General features: G+C 46.3%; 1 protein-coding gene across 8 annotated transcripts in view; it reads right to left on the minus strand.

Moving 5' to 3' along the window:
* PLXNB1 (plexin B1) overlaps positions 1-23,256 on the minus strand; it is a 63,545-nt gene that overhangs the window by 21,097 nt on the left and 19,192 nt on the right. For 5 of the 8 annotated variants that reach the window (XM_015875238.3, XM_015875241.3, XM_015875240.3 and 2 more), the window contains exons 3-12: positions 11,763-12,906; positions 8,109-8,291; positions 7,810-7,938; positions 6,468-6,568; positions 5,795-5,927; positions 5,106-5,262; positions 2,325-2,433; positions 2,123-2,231; positions 1,125-1,982; positions 611-736 (exon numbers count right to left, since the gene is read on the minus strand). In XM_015875238.3, the coding sequence (XP_015730724.2) occupies positions 611-736; positions 1,125-1,982; positions 2,123-2,231; positions 2,325-2,433; positions 5,106-5,262; positions 5,795-5,927; positions 6,468-6,568; positions 7,810-7,938; positions 8,109-8,291; positions 11,763-12,896 (3,039 nt within the window). In that variant the 5' untranslated portion in view covers positions 12,897-12,906. Of the gene's footprint in view, positions 1-610; positions 737-1,124; positions 1,983-2,122; positions 2,232-2,324; positions 2,434-5,105; positions 5,263-5,794; positions 5,928-6,467; positions 6,569-7,809; positions 7,939-8,108; positions 8,292-11,762; positions 12,907-22,818; positions 22,899-23,256 lie in introns of those variants that run through there. The other 3 variants (XR_014934803.1, XM_085516789.1, XM_085516791.1) reach the window with 2 other exon arrangements.

The raw sequence follows: 23,256 nt of genomic DNA on the forward strand, positions 1-23,256 counted from the left end.
GCTTAACATACAAACTAGCAATTAGTCTGTGGGCTGCGTGTTCTGAAGTAGCAGTTTGTAAAGGGTTGCCAAAGCAATATTCCAACTTAAGAAGCTAAGACAATTTTTTTTTAATCAGAGGCACACCCTGGGAATGAAGCTTTCCAGGGTTGGTTTTCCCCACTATGGAAGCTTCAGGTACAACAGGAATAGCCACATCAGCATGACCAGCCCAGAAAGGAAAGAGAACAGATGATCTGTGTTTAGTTTATGGAGACAGAAACAACTAGCAGAGATCCAGCAGAAAGTCACTCCAAGAACTGCCATCTGCACTGCTGCACAGGTGCAACTTAATGCAAATACTTTCAGATCCCCAGCAGGTTGGTGTACACCTGTGGTATCCCTTTTTCTGCATGCCCTCCTTCCCGGGAAGAAATCCAAGTACATAATTGCTTATTCACAGAAATCAGGCACTCCTCCAGCTGTTTCTTTGCTAGGACACAGGAAAAACCTCAGCAGAGCCACAGCTTTCTTAGACAATTATTTTTAGTAGTCCAGTGGATTGGTTGCTCAAACAGTGCTCTGCACTGATATGGTTTCTCAATGCTGATGTGAAATAGCAGCTAACTACCCGGTACAGGTGGAAGTTCTTCCCAAGCAGGGTTATCTTCCTTGTCACATTGACTGGAAACAGCGAAGATCCTTGGATTCCTTGCACACAGGGACATGCACCAGGACCCCAACTAAGCTCTTCATTCTGAAAATAAACACAGCATCTTTAGAGAAAGAGATTTCCACACTTCTCATACAGGAAATCAGAGAAACCATCAGCCAACAGAGAAGCAAAGCCCCATCTGGACATCTGCATGTGTTACAAGAAAGCGATGCACAAGCCTAAAGTAGTGAACAGTAGAGAGCTGTGAATAGTCTGGACATCACAGCAGCTGTCACTTTCAGATCAGCAGCATTTCTACAAGACCCGGGAGCTTCAGATTGCCCCTTCTCCTCCCACACATTACGGTGGTCACCTACTGTTTCAGAGAGCACAGCTTCTTCTATGTGCTGAAACATCAGACCAGCAAATCAAATGAAAACTTCAAATAATTACAGCCTTAAGCTGCAGATTCTGAAGTTGAGCAGCTTACCTCCCAGAATCCAGGGGCATCATACTGATAGTCAAGGTCAGGGTGGAGGATCCTGGGCAAGTCAGAGACGTCCCTCTCTGAAGAATCACCATCACCCGATAAAAGAGTAGAAGCAGAGAAGGGAGATGTGTCGTTTTCAGCCTGCAGCAAATCCATCCAGTCCTCTGTGTCCTGGAGCTCTGCGTCCTCCCCCAGCACTGAGTCTTGGGAAGCTGACGGTGGGGGCTCTGATGCAGGTATTTCAGTTCCCAGCATGGCAGGAGAGTCATTAGAGGCAGAAGGGTCCTCTGGCATCTGACCAGGGGTTTGGGGAGATGGGATGGCAGATGTCAGGGCCTCTGCGGTAGGAAAAGAACTCAAAGGCAATCTTAAACTGGTGACATGAGGGGAAGGTGTCACTGCTGGCGAAGATGTGAACAGAGGAGTAGCTGCTACAGTGGTAGGTGGCTCAGTGTGCCACGGCTCATGGGCAGCAGACGGCCCTATGGTTGGTAAGGCTGCACGATCCACGTTTTTGCCTGGGCTGGTGAGAATAGATGCAGCAGGAGAAGCTGTGCCTGGCAGAGTGACAGCAGGTTTGTCTGCTGGTGGTGGCAGGGGGTGTTCTGTAACGGCCTGGAGAGACGCTGCTTCAGCTGAAAGCGTTGAGTACGGGTTGCTGATGATTTCTGTAGGCTCAGTCATTGAATCAGACGCAGCAGAGAACGTGATGTGGTTGGGCTCTGTGGGGGGCACAGTGTTTGATACTGCATGCACAGGGGGAGTGATGGGTTTTATGGTCACCACTGGGGCTATGGTAGAGGACTTAGTGAGGGGAGCTGCTGACGAAGGGAACACACTTGAAGTTGGGATCTGGGCCTAAAGAAAAACAACATGGCAGGGTAAGAGAAAAGAAATAACACAGAATAAAACTCGGGGACAAAACCACTCCGTATCACCCCCATAGCTATGTTCACAACAGGCTGCTTCACCACAGAGGGACTGAGTAGGAGACGCACCCTTTCATTGTAGATAATGGTTCCTTCTTCACAGGCTGCTTTGTGGGTGCAGAGGTGCTGCTGGACGCACCAGTTGCATCCCCAGGGACTGCTCACACACTTCTGGCACCTGGAACAGTGATAGAAAAGTAGTTCCTATGCTGATCCAGGACAGGGCAGCCACCCTCCCTAGAACTACAGACAAGAAAAAGCAGGTGCTCACGGTGCTGATTTCCATAGCAGGGCCACTGCAGCACAATCATAGAAAGAGAAGTCCACAGAAGCAATGAAGATGTCATGGAAACGCACTACAAGCTTTATGGTGACATGATCTGAAAGTGAAAATAAAAATCTCTTAGAAATGATGCCATTTCTGCCATACTGTTAGAAGACACAGCACATGCTCTATGGAAGACACCTGCCAAAACTGGAGACAGATTCCCTTCCATGCTGCTAGCATCTCCATCACTAGATTATCCTATGCTCACTAAAAACAAGTTGGACAAGTTTATCGGGGTAGTTTACGACAGCTCTTGCCAACCCAGAGGAAGGAAGATGTCTGAAGATCGCTCCATCTAGATTTGCTGTAATCCCACTGTCGCCTCTGTATTACAGGAAGAGGTGACATTCCAGGCTCAAAGATGACTGTTGTCATTTGTGATCCAAGGGAAAACCCAATCCTTAGAACCAACATGTGCTTCGCACGCAGATATCGCCTCAAGATCTTTGTTTTTATGTCGACTGAGAGGCATGACCATTGCTTTACAACAGATCAAATAACTGCAGGAATGGTCATAGCTAACTCTATCTGATAGCATGAACCTGAGGGAGACGTTTCGCATATGGCAGTACTAAGAATGCCAGTTAACCTCATTTCAAACAAATGCCCTCAACCTTAGAACTGAGCGTTAGATCTCTAACTAATGGGAATATATAGCATGCTCTGCTGAACTCCAGGAGCCGCCATTTGTCTGCAACAATGTGCTACAAAAACTAGTAACAAGGAGGCTGTTCCTCCTTCCTCTAAGAGAGTTCAGTCTTACTTTGGCATGTAAAAATGTGCTCATTTGCAATAGTTTGGAAGGCAACAAAGAAACTATCCAGTCTGACAGAGGGTCCCTCAGCCTTGAACTGGATTCCTGACAGAATGACAAGAGAGAAATGATGCTGGTAAAACAGGTGATGAGGTGTGTATGAAAAGCCAGGATTAAGAACAAAGATGGCATCGCATGCTGCTGAAGGCAGGAGTCGCTGCAATGCTGCCAGCTTCTATCGCTGTTACGAAGGTGACGGCATCTGGCTGTGGTGGAAGGGCCAATCCTCACAGGGTTTCAGGACTATGACACCATAGTTATAAATACCCTTTTCTCCAAAAAGCCAATTACTTCCTGTGACTGTAATGGTGCTGTTCAGCAGCACAGAGGACAAGGTTGAGTACTTGCAAATTAAGAGCAAGAGATCTTGCTACCAACGTGGAACTCATCAGCTTGAAGTGACAGATGAGCTGTAATGGAACCTTTGAAGTAAAGCTGAAAAGAGGAGAATATTTTAGCAAGCTGGGAAAAGCTTTTTAAGTAGGAATAGGAAAATACGTCTAATGACATCTCATTTAGATTATTGTATAGTTCTCATTACCGACTTCAAATTAATCTTAGCAGAGCATAAAAATAGCACAAAGAAGGGCTACAAACGCAGCGAAGGAGAGAGAAAACCTACATAACAGCAAATATGAAGAGAAGGCTGGCACAGTTAACACAGCAAAACACTTCTAAGAGCATTTGGCAACAGTTCATTGACTGGAAGAATTACTACAGAAGCAGAAGGACAACACAGATGAGATTCCTGGATGGTTCTTGTCTGATAAGCTCAGGTTAGAAAATAGAAGCAGGTTGCTTCAGAGAAGCAAGATGAAAATAATACAGGTAAAACACTTCATTACTGAAATAAAAGCAAGATTGCTTACAAATGAGTTGCTAAAAGAATCTGAAGTGTAGAATAGTGAAAACTAGACTGTGAGTGACCTTTACAGTTTAAATACAGGTCAGTGTTTGCTATCTAAATGGAAAAGCCAATCCTGTTCACTTTGCCTGCTGTAATAGGGCACGAAGCCTCCCTCTCTTTGACTGAAAAGGAGACCTGGTTGGTTTACTCCAAGCATCATGCAAGCCAAAAATCAAGTTGTCTGAGACCAAAGACCAGAGCTAGCTTGGTTCTGCTGTCATGTTATGTCCATGGAGACCATTTCAGACCCATTAGACAGCTGTATACGTATATGGCAAAATCTCCTCAGCTATTCAGGTGATTTGTGTGGAATGTTTCCCAGCCATCACCTGCCGTGCTTCCTTCAGCTGAACAAGTTCTCTGAAGAGAGCAGCTCATCATTGCTCACACCAGCAGGCTGGGCAACATCCAACACACAGGCCATAGAACCTCCTATGTGCTTTGGAGTGACCAATTAGCAATACTCATCCAGTTGTTATTTACAGTAATAGGTTGACTGTATTTTCTGGAGGTTGTGCTGCTTTGCAGGTTTATTTCTAATCTTTTTAATGGCTGAAGGTCCCTTCCTTCACTCTTCTTAAAGATTCTTTCTCCTCCCATCCATGTTTGAAGTTTGAAAAGGTTTGCATTTAGGTTTAAAAAAAAGAAAAGCAGTGTTTAAGAAAGTCCTCTCTCCAGATTTATGACAAAAGCTGCCAAACCAGCTACCGCTCCGGACTGCATTTCAGATGGTGTTCAGACTTTCATAAAACCCTTCAAGGAAAGGAGCTCCTTTCCAACCACCAGAATTTGGCACCAGAATCTGGCAACAGCCCAGAATAGCACAGGATGTGCGTGACACAAAAGCAGCAAGCAAATAGATCTTATGACAGAATGAAATGAACACCTGCTGACAGACTGTGTACATCCATGGCTGATAATCTTGGCACTCTGACCCAAAATGTCTTTTCTCTTGACAATACTATCTGAGCTTATCACGCCCCGTTTAAAGCATTTCACTGACCTGCTCCTGCTGGCAAGGCTGGTGTTTGGTTGGGATCTGGTGAGGGACACATGATTCCTGACTCTGTCAGAACTGCTGGGCTTTCATAATCTTGAAAGTAACACGAGTAAAATTCTTCCTCACGTAGAGAAGGTAAATCTGAGATAGCCAGGAATATCTGCCAGTTCAATAGCACACAGTAAACACTCTGTTCTCCAAAGCATTCTTCCATCTCATCTAATTATCTGGTTCTACTTTCTCAAAGCAAGAGCCCCATAACGCAGTTATCTACCCACACATCCATTTTTCTATAGTATCTTTTTAGGTGGCTGCTCCCCTCATCATCTCCTGCCATTTGCCCGATGAATTTGGCATCCACCCAAGGAATGGACAATTTCACCCCTTTCCTCAAATCTTTAGCACAAGACAGACTCTTGTCACATCCCAACACAGTGGCAGACTTCAAAGCACTGCCATACCTCAGCTTTTCTGCCAGGTCTCTGGTGCCAGACTAAAGCCTTATCTTTGGGTGGCTCCTTTTAGGTATTCCTGACAGGTAGAGTCAGAAACACTCTAAACCCACAGACAGGGGCACATAATTGATATCAAGCCAAGGAAGGTCCTCACCAAAGCAACCATCAAGTACTCCAGAATATCTAGTAACTTTCTATTAGGGAACAAGATTATCAGAGAGAATCATCACTGCTCACATTTCTCTTTTCCTCTCGGCTGATATTGGCTGGAGTTAGTGACTGGATGGAGAGACACTGCTGCGTAGAGTTGAAGCTCCAAAGCCACTGCTCACTCAACCCAGACCTCAAGCACTCCGAGCGACGGCTGCACCTGCAGAGAAACAGCAGAAAGCCTTATCAGACATCAACACAGCCCTAGCAGGGTGCACATCCAATCCCAAGCCAATGCTGGCTGGCTGAAACCCTTGCTAGATTCTTAGAGAAGCTGCTACACACTGCCACGAAGTCCCAGCCTCTCACCACCTTCCATTGCAAAGGATGAACCACTGCAGTATGTTGCCAGTTGCGGCTTCAAGGGCCATAAACCAGGCCCCTAGGGCATCCTGCAGGGCAGCAACCAGCAAGCAGATAGACAAGCTGGAAAAGACCATTTATTTCTTGTGAAGAAACACCAGAAGGGGAACAAGAAGTAAAAAAGCACCAAGTACAACAAGGACACCAGGAGAAGAAATGAAATCTGAAGACAGAAGAATGGTAAATCAGAATGAATTTGTAGGCCAAATATATCCCACAAAGGAGCTAAAAATAAACCCAGACACCTGACATATATGGAGACAGACAGAAGGAAGAGAGTTAGCAGGGACAACAACTAAGCATTATTCCTCCACAAACCACACAGGATCTATCTTACCGTCCCTGAAGGACACACCAGCCACAGTAAGGATCCTTCAGTGCCAGACAGGATTCGCAGTCCGCATACAAGGAACACTCCAGAATGGGAACTTTGAGCACCTGTCAGAAAAAGAAATCTATGAAAGCAGAGCAGAGTCACTGAAATTTCGTGCTAATTCCTAACACTGCATAAAACTAAAGGAAAAAGGAAGAAATTCCCAAAGCCCGCCTTAAAACCTATTCTACATATTAAGAAAGGGCGTTAACTTCAAGCTGCACAGAGACACTGAGGCAAACAGCACGCTGCTGAAACATCATCCATGACGTTTCTTGCAAGAACACTTTATTTAGTGATAAATAACAGACAATGCCATTTGCTCTTCTGCTTTACTGAACTGTGTCATCAAAGACTGTCTCTTGACGGCTCACCAGGCTGAAGCTGGATGTGGCAGCTCCAGCTGAGGGCTCTGAATGCACCTGCCCACTGCCCAGCTCTATCTGGCAGCACAACCACTTGGACTGAAAGCAGAGCAGTCGGCTTTGAGCAAAGTGGAACACAACCTTGCAGCAGTTGGGGTAAGCTTGACTTGCGGCCTGAACTGACTATCCTTGCTGATTTCAGCCTTTTGCCTCTTTTTAAATCGGCTACTTCAGTTACTATGCTGTCAGTCACCTTAAAACATCATCTTCTAATCCTCAACCTATTACTTTTGCTAAGTAGGTCATGAATTTTGCATTTCTTTAATTGACAGAACAATTAGTTGTAGGGATATACTCCAGATTTCCCCTAATCATCCTCCACTCACAGATTCCAGTTCCTCCTTTGAAGCATTACAAGATTTGAGCATCTCAAACTTCACATGAGGGTTTGAGTGAAGGGAAGCAATGGTTTTCCAGCATGATCTCATTTTCATTTTGCCCTTTCCTTCAGACAGAGTAACACCAGGGTTGCTTTCATTTTGCTAGGAGGATCCTTTTCTTTCCAGCTCAAGAAGCTGATCCGAGTGTTCAGCAAATCCTCTCAAATAAAATACTCGCAGCTCAATTTTCTACCCAGCAGCCCCAGCAATCACAATGCTGCTTTCTCTTCCTGCTGCCACCAGACAAAAAGAATTACAGAAGGCTGATGAAGAGGAAAGGTGCCTTGCAGGGTTCCTTACACAGCTTGCTTTTATCGGTAAAACTCATCACACAATCAGTGCTGAAACGAGGCAGCCTGACCAGCTTATGAAAACATACATGCCATGGGTTAAGGTCAGAAACCTCTGCCAGGTTTCTTAGACTCTTCCACTTCCTTCAGTACTTTGTCTGGAACTCGAATCCTGTCAGCTCTTCTGTGGAAGGGATTTAATTGCTCTTACCATTGACTGGGTCATGACAAAGAGGTGCTCCTGCAACTGGTCGAACAGGAGGTCTCCGCTCACCATGCTGTTCAACTGGATGGCTAAAGAAGCATAGATGTGTGCATCTCCCATTGCTCCTAAATACACCTGCAGGAGAGTCACAGCAGTATACAGGCAAAGTATGAGAATAGGAGTGGGAGATATCTGTCCTACCTGAGGAATTACAGGAGAACTGAATTTGCTTTTCCTGCCAGCCCCCACGTGAGCATCCCTCATTAGTTTTACCCTCTTTGATTCCTGCTGCATCCAGACAATACCTTATGCAGTCTCCCCTTGCTGTCTCCTAGGAAAGCAATGGTGTGTCCATCTTCCACGTTCACTGCCACAGCCGTCAGTCGAGACTCTGTTGTCTCCAGGAGAGGGGCTGCTTCCAAGGGGACCCGGCTGGCCATGGGGCTGGGAGTGTGGTCAGAGCCACAGGGGTAAGCATACAGAGTGTCCTTTGGGGGAGTGGAAACAATGGGGAAATCAGTACCAAAACCAAAAAGATACAAAGGACATCATCACCTTTCACACTTCCCATCCTCTCTTCTGTCTCTCACAGAGGTTCCCCTGCAGTGAATTTAGTTTTGAATCTCTAGGCTTTTTGATGAGAGTAGCAAACAGCTTCTAATACTTAGTTAAGGTACGTTGGTTGTCTGTAACCTAACAGAACAATGCAGATATTCCACCTGAGTTCATTCAGTGTAACAGATGTACTGCTAATGAAATGCTCCTAAACTCTACCAAAGAACCAGCTCCAAAAAGCACCCGTGCTGAACTCTGCCATGGCACAGTTCTGTTGAATCACTCATGAATTCCAGATCTGAGGTGGAGTCCCCAACACCAGGACAGACACGAACACTGGGTGGAACACAGCCTGCTCCAAAGGGCTACACACAAAACCCGTGCGGTTCGTGCAGCCAGAGACCCACAAAATACAAACAAGTCCTCCCTGCACACTGCTGCAATTCTTCCTAGCCCTGCCAGGCTTCTGAAAGTTAACTCCACAGCACTGTGCAAAAACAGTCATCCCTCTGTTCCAGCCAGATCCCTCCCAGTACCCACCAAAGCGTCACTTGCTCAATTCTAAAGGAAAGAATAAAAGCTGCCAACTTATTTGCTATTTGTATGTGTAGAAAGGAGATGCTTCACCCTGTCCCTAAATAATGGCACAATCTGCGTAGGACAGCTTCTCTGCTGCTTCTTGACATCTCGCTCAGCGCTCAGTTTAACGTCAGAGTATCCTTGATACTATTAAACCTACCATTTTTAATCAATTAGTGACTTGTCTTCAAACAACGCTAGCATATAGAAGCTGATTTTCACCATGGGTAATATCTTCACCCTCCTCCACAGCTCTTTACTCCCACTGAGGTATTACTGTGCAGCTCTCACCAACCCAGCTCTCCTTGCCCCAGGCAGCAGGGCTGGATTTATATAGCCCCAGTTCCCGTAAGATTTAATAGGAAGTGAGCCATTGCCAGACGTCCACACTCAAAAGCATCAAGCCTTTGTTTACAGTGGGATTCTAGCTATCTTTTGCAAGCTTTATATCAATTTAGACAAACACTGAAGCCAAAAATATCTCATTACTGGAGGCTGAGTTTTCAAAGTTTGTTGTAATAAAATGGATACAAGACAGAAATGGTTGTACCCCATTTATGCTCAGTGCTGCTGCCCATATGTGATGCCAGGGGAATTCAATGCCTGCCCACCGCCTTGCTGGGACTGCGAGTTAATCACAGGCAAGAGCTGAAACACGTTCCGTGCCATGGGATTAAGACCATGATAATTGTATAAAGTGCTTATATAAATTTCCATAGAAGCTGTGTGAACTGTTCTCAGCGAACAGCATCTTGGCAATGCAGTAGCGAATACACTGCAGGGATCACCCAGCATCGTACTGTAACTGAGCAAGCTTGGAGTGCCCAGACTGAAGCTGAATTCTGGTTTGTGCTTCCTACCTTTCACACGTCAGAAGCAACAACGGGACAAACCTGTACCGATGCACGATAAGGATGGAAAGCTTGATGCAAAAAGAAAAGCTGCCTATCTTGTAAACTACACCCCAGGAAGACATGCAGCCTCACAGGAACCTGTTTCACGTGTCCAATTATCAAGGCATCGGCAGCATCTACCATGGAAAACTGGATGGGCTTTCAGATCTGCAGCAAACTAGAGTGAGTTCTGAAGTTCTTATAAAAAAACAAGTGTTTGTTCCAGCTAACAAGGTGGCACTGAGCTGTACAACGCAATGCTAGGCTCCCCCTCTGCACTCAAAATAAGGAGGCAGAGCTGAGGAAAAGAGCATACCTTGTGCTGGGGTTTGGAGGCAGAAAAACGTGAAATTAATTAGCATTATTCCCATCTAAAGCACAAGCTGCCACTATTGAAACCGAGTTAAAACCGCTCCTGCATAAAATGCTCATTGACAGCCGCTTCCACTTAATGCTGAATGGAGCAGGCTGGAGCTGGCACAGCCCCCCGCGTGTTGTTAGATACAATCTTAACGACAACCGCTACCACGGGCTGAATGGTGAAGGATAAAGTTTGTTAGGACGTTCACATTGCATTGGACACACTTATTAATAAGATGCTACAGTTCATCCAGCCCACCAGTGCCAAGGAGCACAGCTGGAGCAGCTGGGATCATGTGCCAGGAATCGCACAGCACAGCCTGGCTGCTGCTCCCACCCTGTGCACCCCACTACCCTGCTGGACTAAACAGGACAGGGTGACCCTGTGTGCTGCTTTCTAAGCTGCTCACACCAGGGAAATCCCCCACAAACTGCACTGAACTCATTCCTTCCATGCTGGCCTGCAGGGGACATGCAGCACACAGTGTAGGGTCAGTGAAAGCAGGACATCACAGCCCAGTCAGTGTATTCTTCCTGACCTTATGTCTGCCCTGCTCCCAGCCTGCTCTTTACCACCCTGTTGTCCCACAGCTATTCTACAGTCTGCTTCAGCTGCCAAAACACAAACCATCATTTCAAAACCGGTTCTGGACCACAAATCTAATTGCAGATATTCCCAAAGCTCTGCGGTACCGCTCTGCAGGAGGTTGGGAAGAGGAAATCACCTGAAGTTACTGTTCTGCAGAAGGACAACACCTTGCATGCTGCACTGTCATGGACCAGCAATGCCCTCAGAGAAAACAGGTTACTCACAGCCATGGAAACTCATGCCAGGACACTGCACCCTGCCCCAGGAGAACACTGCTGCTCTATGTTTGTGTCACTGTCCCCGCTGTCACAGCACCAGCCAGCACGGCTGACAAACTGAAAGGGACTCAGGGTCACAGCCAAGTTCCAGTTTACATTTTTATCCTGCAATATCCCATCACGCCTTTGCCACAGAATTCAAGTTTTGCACATTCATTCCTTATTGCTCTGGAGAAGAGCCAGGTCAGGAAAAAGTCTTCCTGGTGTACAGAATTCTGCAGGGCTAATGCAGTCTTCAGGACAGGATTTTGCTAACTCTTGCTTTCGACTTTCTTTGGTTGCCCTTTCTTAGAAGCTGTTGCAAAACACACCTCAACCTAAGCAACAAGGACCCAGCACACCCCTTTAGATCAGGACATGAAGAGATTAAGAGCAACCTGAACTGCAGCTTCTGTGCTCTTGTCTGGTACTGCCATGAGACAAGCACTGAGGCCAGGTCACAACAGATGCCTTCCCCATTGCCACACACAGCACAAACCTGTCTATGCAAGGCAGAGCACTGCAGCAGGAACAAGGCAGACCTGAGCTGGAATGTAAGAGCATCGCCTTGCTGCGGTAGCAAAGAAGCAGTGAGCCTAAAGGCTTTTAGCCCAAGTAGATTCTATCACACAGCTGTGGGAAACAGGCTCACTCCAGGAGCACAAAGCAACGCAAGAATGTGCTGCAGATTTCTCCTTACCCTGGCAAAGGTGCAAAGCCACTTACCGCTGGCAGCTGGACACAGTTGGAGCTGACATCATACTCAATGTATGCCACTTCTGCCCCATCTTCTGACTTCCCATCTCTCATGTAGCACACATCCCTCGTCCAGTTGGTCAAGCGGTCCACCTCCTCCATGGCATAGATGCAGAGTGCAGACTCCTCGCTCAGTTTGCCTGAAGAAGCCTGCCAGGCAGAGAAGGTTGCAAACAGCACCTCCCCATCAGTGTCCAGCTGCCCCTGGGCCAGATCCTTCCCTGGCTGGGTGACGTAGGCTGCTTGCAGGAGGCTGTACGTATTGGTTTTGCCCTGGCAGAGCAGAGGTAACTCCACGTATGAGTAATAATGAGAGTCATCCAAGCAGATTCGCGAGATGTAGGTCTTGTACTCGCGTGACTGAGACTTGAGGTCTCGACGGTAGAAGAGAAAATAGACGCTCGAGCGGTAAGTGAAGGATTTAATGAAGTGGTGGTTGTACTCAGAGAGCCTCCCCACTGCCAGCTTGGCTGTTTCTTCGTAGGAGAAAATAGAGTGAGAGTCTGTAGCTTGAACATCACTGCCGTGGGCCCTGAGATTTCGGGTAGTAATGGGAGGAATCCCTCCTCCAACTCCTCGGCTTGTGTACCCCCGTCCCACAAACAGCAAGGGGACCTCATCCTTTGAGTAGGCTACGAGTCCCACAGTGGTGATATTGGGGTCGTTGGCAGCAACATACTGAGTGTCACCAGGGCTCTCTGGTCGGAAGAGAACATGGTCAATGGAGGTGAGGCTCCTCTTTTCACAGATGCCCTGGTGCACGCTGCCACACACAATGAGCTCCTTCTGCACCGAGTTCACCAGAAGCAGCTTGTTGTGATTGTCAGTGTGGTGTGCCTGAGGGCACTCCAGCTTTGAGACTGGGGGCAGACAATCTTTGCTGTCCAGAACTGGTCCAGTTTGAACCATGTTCTCCATCAGCAGGTCAGATGTCAGCTGAAAGAGAAAGTTGGTAGCTCCCAGGTAAATGGTCCCCGATTCCGAGTCCATGGACAGGTGAAGGAATCTCGTAGCGTTGCGTGAGAATGTGACATACTGCAGTCCCCTTGGAATTGCCACTCCCAGGAAACAGAGAATGGGAAGGAGGAACGTTCCCAGAGGCATGGTAAACACTCTGCAAGAGAGGAAAGGGTGTTATCGCTACCCTGAAGCCAGAAATGAAGATTAATACACATCAAAATTCTTCAACAATACTCTTAGGAAAGGTGGGCAAAGAGGAGAGGGGTAACCAGAAGGGACAGAACTAGACACACAGTCAGCACAAGGTGTTTGTGGAGAAGAAATGAGTTTGCAAACAAACAAAAACCAGAAAGAGACCGAACGATAGAATCAACTTGATCACCTTGGCATCAAGACGGCACCTTCATGAGAAGATGAGAATACTACAAATAAAGCTTTTGGAGACTCTCCCAGAGCCTGCCGGATTGTACTGGGGAGAGCTTCCCTTCAATAGCCCAGGACTGGTGCTGAACTTAGTGAGCGGTACAAAGCATAGCACCATCAGCTCAGGGATGTAACCCAGGGAGGAAGGTCCTACCTACACTGCTACAAAATCTGTTTCAAATACTGAACTTATACCACTATTCTTGTAACACCAGAAAGCGGGAGACACGTCTAACCAGACTCCTGAACAACTCTTTCCAATGATGCTATGTTGGAAGCTCTCCAGGACAGGACCACATTCCAACAACATCCAGCACATCGCATACGTTGCTAATGAGCAACACCGCAGTAAAACAAACCACCATCCAAGACAAACACAACCTGCAGGACCATTGTTTAAATAAGCTGTAGCTAGGCTCCAACTCAGAGGAAACTTAACAACCCTTTAGTTCTGTATTTGATACAAGGTGAAGTTTATATTTCAAGAAAATTAACACAATTAATCCTTCCTCTTTTTTTCCATCACATGGTTACCCACAACCTCCTTTAGGTCTACCGCTGTGTCATCAATGTTTCACAAAGGACCTTCCCATGCCATTGCTGAGCATGGCCCACACAAGCAGGCTTGCTCTATCCCAGTGCCAGGACAGAACTTGGTGACTTACCTGATTTAGGTCACAAACTTCTCCCCATACAAACTGCCTTTCACTAGTTCTGTACAACTTCCAACACGTGGCAGGCAGAAAAACAGCAACAATGGAGAAAACAGGAGCTGTAAGACTCTGGCTCCATCTTGTTTCACTGCTATTGCAGAATGAACCACCACGAAAATCTGCTTTCCAGCTCCTTTGTCAGTTAAACAGGCATCTTTGCTCTACCAAAAGACCAGCTGAGAGGATTAGTCTATTTGGGAAATCCAGCGGATGGAAGGTATTATAAATACAATATGTTATTAAATATAGGCTTTGTGAAGCTCTGGATAGGCTCCGCTTCACACGGTTATTGTAGGTAAGCAGGCAGCGCTGTCAGGAAATACCCACACAGGGGAATTCTGGCACCAGGCTGGCAGCTTTTCTGAGCACACAGCCACCAACTCACACTGTACCATCAGGACATTTAGGCTACGTGCACACTGGGGCTTCAGTTCACACCGATAATGAATGCTTAGTGCTTTCTGCTTCAGTGCAGCTGATGCACTCTGCTTTACCCAGTCTCACAGCCAGCCATGCAGTCCCTTGCCAGGGTGCTGAGAGAGTCTTGGGGCTTGACAGAGGCCCTCATTACAGCAGAGATTGTATCTGTGAAGTGATGAGGGATCTCTACAAGCTCAGCCAGCAGATACACAGACTGAAGGACAGAGCTCTGACTTAACTGGATCACCTCCAGTTCACATCAGCATTTCACCCGAGATGCAACATGAATTGTTTTTATGCCCTTTCACTATTTTTATTGGAGAATACTTTATTCAAGGAACTCCTGAACCACATGACTGCTCGATACCCCTGCACGGCCATCACGCAGCTGTCACGATGGCTTGCTGCACATCTCTGCCTCGGTTTCAAAGCTTCATATGCCTGGAAACAAAACAATATGCTGACAGCCATCCACCAGCAGGAGCTTGACTACGCTGTGACAGAGCCACACCGACATGGAGAAGAGAGTCTTGTGATTCTCAGCTGCCTCCAGATGAAAGACATCACACTACACCACTTACAAGAATCTGTAATCTTCTTTCTAGCTAAAGCAACCTTCCTATGCCAGCCAGCAATTATACAGTACACCCAGCATTTGTCTTTGGAATTCATGAACGCTGAAATGCTGTCTTTCTGGCTGGAGGTCATGCCTATGAGCTACAAGACGTCTGCTTACCACTTTCCATCTCTGACAACTGCTGGGGCTGAATGAACATCCATGCCACCAGTGTCTGAATTCAAAGCCCAGTGCATGACACCACTGCAGCACACAGCCCCTTCCTTCCTAAGCTCTCTGATTTGTAGCTGAACCCATCGCCAGCATTTTACACACTGCAGCACCTGTCCTGGAGGAAAGATGGAAAGTCAACTCACCCTACATTCCAGCAGACCACAACCAAAAGCAGATCCTGCTGCGGTCAGAGCTCTGTCCTGAAGCCATTATTTCACTTGCCAATATCCCTCTAGAAGTGGCTTTATTAAGAGCTGTTCCTACCACAGGTGCTCCAGGTAAGAGGCTACTATCCAGCCTTGATGGCTCGGGAAGAACAGAGGGTAGTAAGAAGATAAAAACATCAAGAAGGGGGATGCTCTGTGAGCCAGCCCTCATCACCCAGCGATGGGTAAACGCCAAATACAGCGCTCTTTGTTCTTTGCTGCAGAGCCATTAATGGATGAACTTGCATTTACCGCTCAGTGAACAAACATACATTAGAAACAAACCCGAGTGCATGGCTACCAGTGGTTAGAAGCATTCCCATCCTACCTGAAAATGGAGAGGAAAAGGTCAGCAATGCTTTTTGATTCAATTCTCCAAATTATTCCTCAAGCACAGGCATTGCTGCCTCTGTTTCTCGCTCTTTGGCACAGCCCATCACGATACGGGGAGGACAGGAAGAGGGAGGATAACCTACATTTAAATCTGATAGTTTCATGACAGGCTCCACTACTGAGCTCTTTATGGATTTACTGAAGCGTTCAGCTTCCCGTGCTTGCTGTTAGCGCACAACACAGCTGTTACAGACAGATTGCACTAAAAGTGTGTAGCCATTAATTAATTCTGAAGGCAACTGCCACGGCATAGAGATTCTTTTCAAATATTCAGTATTTTTTTTGGTGATGAATTCCCCTTAAATAGGAAAAGACACCAGACAACGCTCCGGATGTTGGCTTTAACGCACTGTAAAATATTAATATCCGAATTATATTTCCGGGTTTCATTTATTTAATCTACATCACAACAGAAGGCCTGGAGGATTAGTCAGTTCAGGATACTTATACTGCATCCACAAAACAAGCACCAGTAACGTGGGAGCAACAGCACCATTTCATTACTTGGAAATCGGAATAAGACAGCACCTTCTGTAGCACTATTTTTACCTCTGACCTCACATATCCCTCCCAAAGACTTGACTCATTCATTAAATAAACAAACAACAGCTCACTTGGGCACGTTTCAGCATATCAATATGTAAAGATTATTTCAGTCCTCATAAACTATCTCCCTGATATCCTAACCCCTCCCAAAACAGAGAGGTCAGAGCGTGCTGCAGCCTCTAGGTTGTCTTTCATACCAGTTACCAATCCTAGCAGAATTCTCCTGGGAAAAGTGGGGCCCCTGATACTCGCATCTGCAGCTCCCACTGCACTGTTCGCAGATCCAGCCTGTGGGGAGAGCCCTACAAGACACAGAAATTAAAAGCATAATTCTTCGAGCTGCATGACAACCCTTGAGCTCCGGCACGTCCGAGTCAGGCAGTGGCAGCAAGAACACCAGCACTGTGTTTGCTGCACAAAAGCCCCGAGCTGCAGTCCCCCTTCTAAGTCTCATATGCTCAACAAAGACTTGCTGTTTTCCGGCACGGAAGATGACATTCCCATTAAATAAATACATCTCTTTTGGAGTCTTATTTACTGCAACCAGGCCAGTTCCCTGCTGCTCTGTTTAAGAACACTTGCAGAGATGAGCACAAACCTCTGTTTTCCAAATAAAATCAACACCGAGGAGAATCCCCCATCCAACACATCCCATCAGAGCAGGGCTGACACAGACAAGGAGGCTCTGTTAGGTCAGCTGTGAGTAACACCAAAGCTGAGGTTAAAATAACTAGAAAACTCCCAACACAAAACAGAAAATCTGAAGTGGCAGGAAAAGGCAGCACAACTCACACTTTCAGGCTACAGAATTAACAGCATTAGTAGATAAACACTTGAGCAAATGATGTTTTCCAAACCCTTGATAATGACTGCTGGCTCTTTGAACACGGGTACTTTTCAGGCTGAAAGATGTTACACAAATACAATGTTATGCACACACTGCATTGCAGAACTGAGTCTGGAGAGACCCTTAAAGTCCATCTAGTCCAACCCCCCTGCACTGAACAGGACCCACAGCTCCATCAGGTGCTCAGAGCCCATCCAGCCTGAGCTTGGTTGTCTCCAGGCACGGGCACCACCACTTCTCTGTGCAATTTGTGCCAGTGCCACTCCAGCATCTTCTCTACTTTCTGATACCACTAACATTTCAGTGATACTTTTATGCATTGTTAGGGTTCCTTGGAAAAACAGCAGAAAATGCTTTTACTCCCTGGCCATACCAAGCATTAATTTTAGCTATACCAGAATTAATTGATGGGAGCAAACAGGCATTTCCTCCAACACCTCAAGCACATCCAATTTTTCCTCTTGAACATACTACGATACGCTACAGCCAAACACAGTTTAAACTTCCAGTACCAATGGCTAATGGAGAGTTAATGTTTAACACAGCTAAATCGTGAGCTTATTATGAATTAAACTACATAAACATTTACAAGGAACATAAAGCATCACAAGCTGCCTGCAGTTAAGTTTTCTCCCCAGCCACTGCATAATTTCAAGCTTTTCGCTGAGCCCCCTTCCCAAACGCTGACAAAAAGAGAACTCGAGTATCACATCCTATATACATTTTAAAAAGCGGAAAATCAAGTCAGCTATTAGCTTCCTGTTATTTCAGCACAACAAAAGGCTAATTTTCTGCCCACATTATGCATTTGAAGATTTGAATCCTTTAGGATCAGCTCCAGCTTGCTGTGTGATGGAGCCAAAGAACACCAGCAATTCCTCCCTTCTGCCTCCGAGCTCCTGACAAAACCAACATATCTAAAAGCAGGTTTTTTTCCTAGGGCTCCTAAGTTAAAGAAACCACCACCTTAACCCTACAAGCACTTCCCCAAGGGTATTTAACCCCAGTAAGTTGCCTTGTCACTTCCTTTAACTTCGCTCATCTTTCAGTCAAAGAAGCTTCCAGTCACTTTTTGCATGAACAGTTCCAAAACTAATCCTTCTTAATCCTCCTTGGGCAAGAAGATAAGGACAGCTATTCTAAGGCAGACAGAAGTCCACCTACACAGAAACCCTGTCTCCAGCAACAGACAATAAGAAATGCCTAAGGAGAAGAGGGAGGGCAGACAAACACCAGGCAATCATTCCAGCTTCAGGCCTTCAGGATGGATACAGGAGGCGATCCCAGCTTCTTCAGAGACAATTTCTCTTGTAGCACTTTGAGCCTTTCTGAAGTAAAATAAAACAGCATACCTGACTCAGAGGAGCACCTGACCAGACATGCTGTCACAGAGCAAATGTTGTCTTGAACCCCCAGCTCATTTACCTACCCAAGAACCTCTTTCTCCCCCACCCAGCTGTCACATCATATGCCAACATCGTGTCCACCCAAATATCAGCTGAGACTCAAACACTCTTCCAGGCAATTAAATAGGACAAAAGAAAAAAGGTCAGTTCTCTTGGTCCCAATGTGAAGAGGTGTACCAGGGAACCCAGATAAGCTTAATTTAGCTGTGACTGAATCCTTCTCGGAAAGCAGAGCTCACTTAAAGTTACCCACCTGATTCAGCCTGCTGAGCAAACCTACCATGTCTATACAAATCCAGGCAAACCTAAATCCATCAGCCCGCAGAAGTAAGCTTACCTACAGAAGTCCTGGCAGAGAATCACTGCTCAAAATACAGTGTAACACCAGAGCAGAGAGAAAGCCCCACAGTACCCAGGAAATTCCAAGCCCACATTTCCAATTTCCAGTTAATTGAGCTCCAAGAGACAGCTTTTAATCTGTTTAATATGAACTAAACTGACTTTGAAAGAACTGTCAGCTAAGGCTCTCGGAAAAAGAAGAGAGAAGCTTTTGTGGAATTACAGTCCCTATCATGATTTAATAAGTACTTAAAAGACAGGAAATCATAAGTGGAAGAGTTTCCCAAGGGAGGAAGGTTATCAGAGAGATCTGCCAAGAATTCATTCTGCAACCTGTGCTCTTCGGTATATTCATAAGATGATCTACAAAGCGGAATAGGCCTGGAACTGGCAAAGCTTATTGAGAATGAAATTATTCAGCACAATCAAATACAGAGGAGACTGCAAAAAGTTACAGAACTCATGCACTCCTAAGTAACTACACAGCAATTAATACCGAGAGTAACACAAAATATCCTAATTACATAAGCGTATGAGGACCAAAACAAGCTGTTATCGCCCATGAAAACATTGGAAAGTTGGTATGTCAGATCAGCATTTAGCATCAAGCAAAAAGGCAAATACAGCCTTCGGCGTGATTAGGAAAGGAAACACATCACCATTTTGTTGTCGAACGCTGCAGGCAGTTCTGCTTCCCACATCTGAAAAAGGAGACAGAATGACAAAAAGGACAACAAAGATGATCAAAAGCACGGGACGGCTTCCATATAAGGAGAGACTGAGCAGAGCAGGACCTCAGATGGACAAAGAAGTGATCAGGACAAGACAGGGAAAACGCGAGAGATCTGAGACACGACAAATGGAATTAGGATGTGAAATGTGGAATAATTAATGACCGCTTCTTCCAGTGCAGGAAAACAAGAGCACTGACAAGGTTAAACAGCTCTTCTAAACTTTCCTAAGTCGGTTCAAGGGCAATTTTCACTGGATGTAAAAATATTTTATGTAACATTTTAAGTGCACAATTAAATTGTAGAGCTCGCTGCTGCGGGATGTCATGGAGACTGGAAACACAAACAAGTTAAAAGGGGTTATAAAAATTAATGTAGTCGGGATCTGATAATCAGATTCAGCTCCAAGCCAAGGAGGGCCCTAAACTGGTGATGGCCATAAGCTGGGAGCATCAAATGGAGAGGAGGAGAAGAGAAAATAAATAAATCACATCGCACATGCCCCGTCTCTTACAGTACTCATTAAGCATCTGCTTCTGGCTATTGTCAAAGACAGGATGCTGAGCTAGACAGCGCTCTGCAATCTGCCCCAGGAGGACAGTTATATTTAAACTTCTTATTTTAATGGTACATTTATAGATTTTATTTACTTTTAAATATTAGGAATGTAACTTTAGCCCTTCTTAATCGCATATTTAGGAAGCTGGAAGCCTAACCTCATCGACTACTTCTTAAGGCATTATCTGTCTTATTAGCATTTAGATACCATCTAGCTGAATCCTGACAGCGCTGCACAAAGCTAATGCACAGCACAGCAGCAAAGCAGAGCATCCCCCCCTCCACCTGGGAGCCCCAAGCAGAGGTCCAAGCCATGGTGCATAGCAGCAGCACAGCTGTGGGTTTAAAGCACAAGCAGCCCCTTCCAGGACTGTCTCTGCCCTGTTTGCTACATGCCTGGTGGAAATTTCTTGCTCAGCAGCCGAGTGAACAACACGGAGAACACAAATGCTGCATGTATAGTGCTGGGTAGTGCTTAACAGAACTGCTATTGGGAAAAGTAGGTCAGGACCATCCGTTCTGCCCAGAGAGAAAGGAAACTGAAGCACACCAGACTGTTTGGCGAGGTATTACAGAACTCCTTCATCGGGGATTTCATCACTACTTCAAACAGGCGTGATTCATGTGTTACCAGCCTCCACCTCGAGGAAGGCACGCCTTCCCACCGCACCGCCTGCCCTGTCATTAGGGGCACCTCTCCCAGCCCCAGCCAAAATCCCTCCTGCTCTCAGCTTCAGCTCCACGGGGATGCCAGGAAAGCTGGAGTCCTGCATTAACTACATCACTTATTACACAAGACCTCTGCACAGCACGTGCCTCCCAGGGGCCAGCACCGGGACCCCACACGGTGAGGGCCACACTCTCCTTCTGCATACAGCCAGGGGTCTTATCTTGGGATAACCCGTCAAGGGAGGAAAGGAACCTCAAACACCCTTCAAAACCTGCTTCCTTCCTGTGGGGGATTTGTGATGCCTTCAGTAGAACCAATGGGTCACCATCTCCAGAAGGACAACCCACAGTGATAAAGCGTAGCAGCTCTCCAGCAAGTCCCTGGTGCTTCCTATATAAACAGTAGCAGCTCCCAACCTACTCCAGCCCTAAAACTCCGGAGAAGCTGGGAACAGACAGCAGTTTTTCCTGTCCTCTGCCTCACTGGGCTGACAGGTAGCTCCAAATACCCAACACAGGTGGGCTTCACTCTTCTTCACTACATTTCAGAGAGCACCTTGCCTTGTTTTTGTCCCTGTGAAATGATGCTGGCTCCACACTTACACTGCAAGAGAAAAGCACGGTCTCTATACCAGCAGCAGCCCTGCAAGACTGCAGGGTGGAAGAGAGACCAGAGGGCTCTGCTGCACAAGGAGCTCCTGCTAGCAGCATTACAGCCCACAAGCAAGCACACAAGGACTGCATCCCAGAGTCCACCATCCCCTTGTCAAGAAGCAAATCAGAGCCCTTACAAAATGCAACCTGCTTCACATTAACCTTTTCAATCTGAAAACACAGAGCACCATAGCCCTGCACCTCAGAAGCCTTCAAATCGTTTATCACAACAGCTCTATGAAGAGTTAATGTACCCAAGGTGGGGAGGAATGAATTCTTTTCCATGGAGTTTTCCTTCATTTGAGATCAGATTCATCCTTCTGCCCTCTCCAGTAGCTCCCAGGAGAGCACACAGCCTGACAGCAGCGTGACAGTTCCCCCATCACTCCAACAGCGTCAGCAGTTCTGGCTACAGCCATGAATAGTCAGTAATATGCAAATAAATGTAATGCAATGCAACCGCACGAGTCGCATTTATCTCCTCCCACCCAGAAGAGACAGCAAAATCAACAGAATTCCACATCACCGCCACAATCTGCTTGTGGTTTGCCTTCAATCCAAGCTGGTTACGTTCTATCCCATATTACTCAACTCATTTTATCAGGAATGAAGCTTTAATCAATTAATCTTCCATAAATTACTACTTAGGCCTGGGAGACTATCATCAGTCAGCTAGGAACTATTCAGCTCAATATTCTGGTAATGAGGTTACACAGGTCTGCTAGATAACAATCTGAGTTGGTGCACCTAGATGTTTTCTCCCATCTCCAGAACTCAATATACCAAAGCTTCCATAAGGCCAAAATCAAAAATCCTGAGTTGCTCATAACACATAGAAAGCACAGGAGTTCCCAGGCTTCCACTGCAGAAGAATGAACACAATGCAGACTTGAGAGGCAGGATCAACTTCACACCAGTCTGAACAGCCCCAAGCAACTACCTTCCTACACAGACTGGGATCTCTGCTATCCAGCATTCCCTAATTTAGCCTAAGACAGAGCCTTGGTACATGAACTGAAGAGCTCTCAAGGTGTCTGTGGTCAAGGAACCACAAGGCTAAATGTTAGCAGCAGTGATGCAATGTGCTCTTCTGCCCTACCATCACAGCCCTACACCCCAGCTGCTGCCCAGACATGGAAGCTCTCATTTCAACAGTAAAATTCAGACTGCATGTAGAGATAGGACTACTGCATCCTAACCTTCTCTAGTAAGGTATTAGAGCTCCCAGTCCCGTTCAGGGCTGAAAAAGGTCTTTTTTGGTGCTGTCCTAAGAGTTCTGTGGTTCAGAACCAGTTACCTCTTCAAGGTAGCCATGAATTTTAAAGAGTTTTTGGTTGAGGCTGTTCTCCATCTGGTTTGCAATCCACCTACCTGAGCAGTCTGACAGCCACTAGATGGACAGGACTGACTGGCTCTTCCCTCTGCCTTTCAGGGAAGCCCAGATCTTCACCCTGGGGACACAGAGATGCACTAACAAGTCTGTTGCATAAACTGCAATGCTAGTCTGGAAATGCACACTCCTACGAGCAGGCGCTGCAGCCAGTATAACTGGCTGACTGTCGGCATTTCAAGAGAGTGCTATCTAGCCAGGGTGACCCCTGGGCAAAAGCACCCAGAAAACAGGAAAACCAGATTTACAGTAGTTTGTTAGGAACAGCGGTGAGTTTAGGTGAAACACATCAAGATCATAATGCAATGGTATACAGAAAGGGAACAAAACTTAATGTAGTCCAGCAAAGGACACATCAAGAAAGTGAAGGAAGGAGTTGGAAGGGACCTACAAAGGACATCAAGTACAAATGCCCGACC

This window comes from Coturnix japonica, chromosome 15 (genome assembly GCF_054131305.1).
Source record: "Coturnix japonica strain WE chromosome 15, WE-NBRP24, whole genome shotgun sequence".
Classification (NCBI taxonomy): Eukaryota; Metazoa; Chordata; class Aves; order Galliformes; family Phasianidae; genus Coturnix; species Coturnix japonica.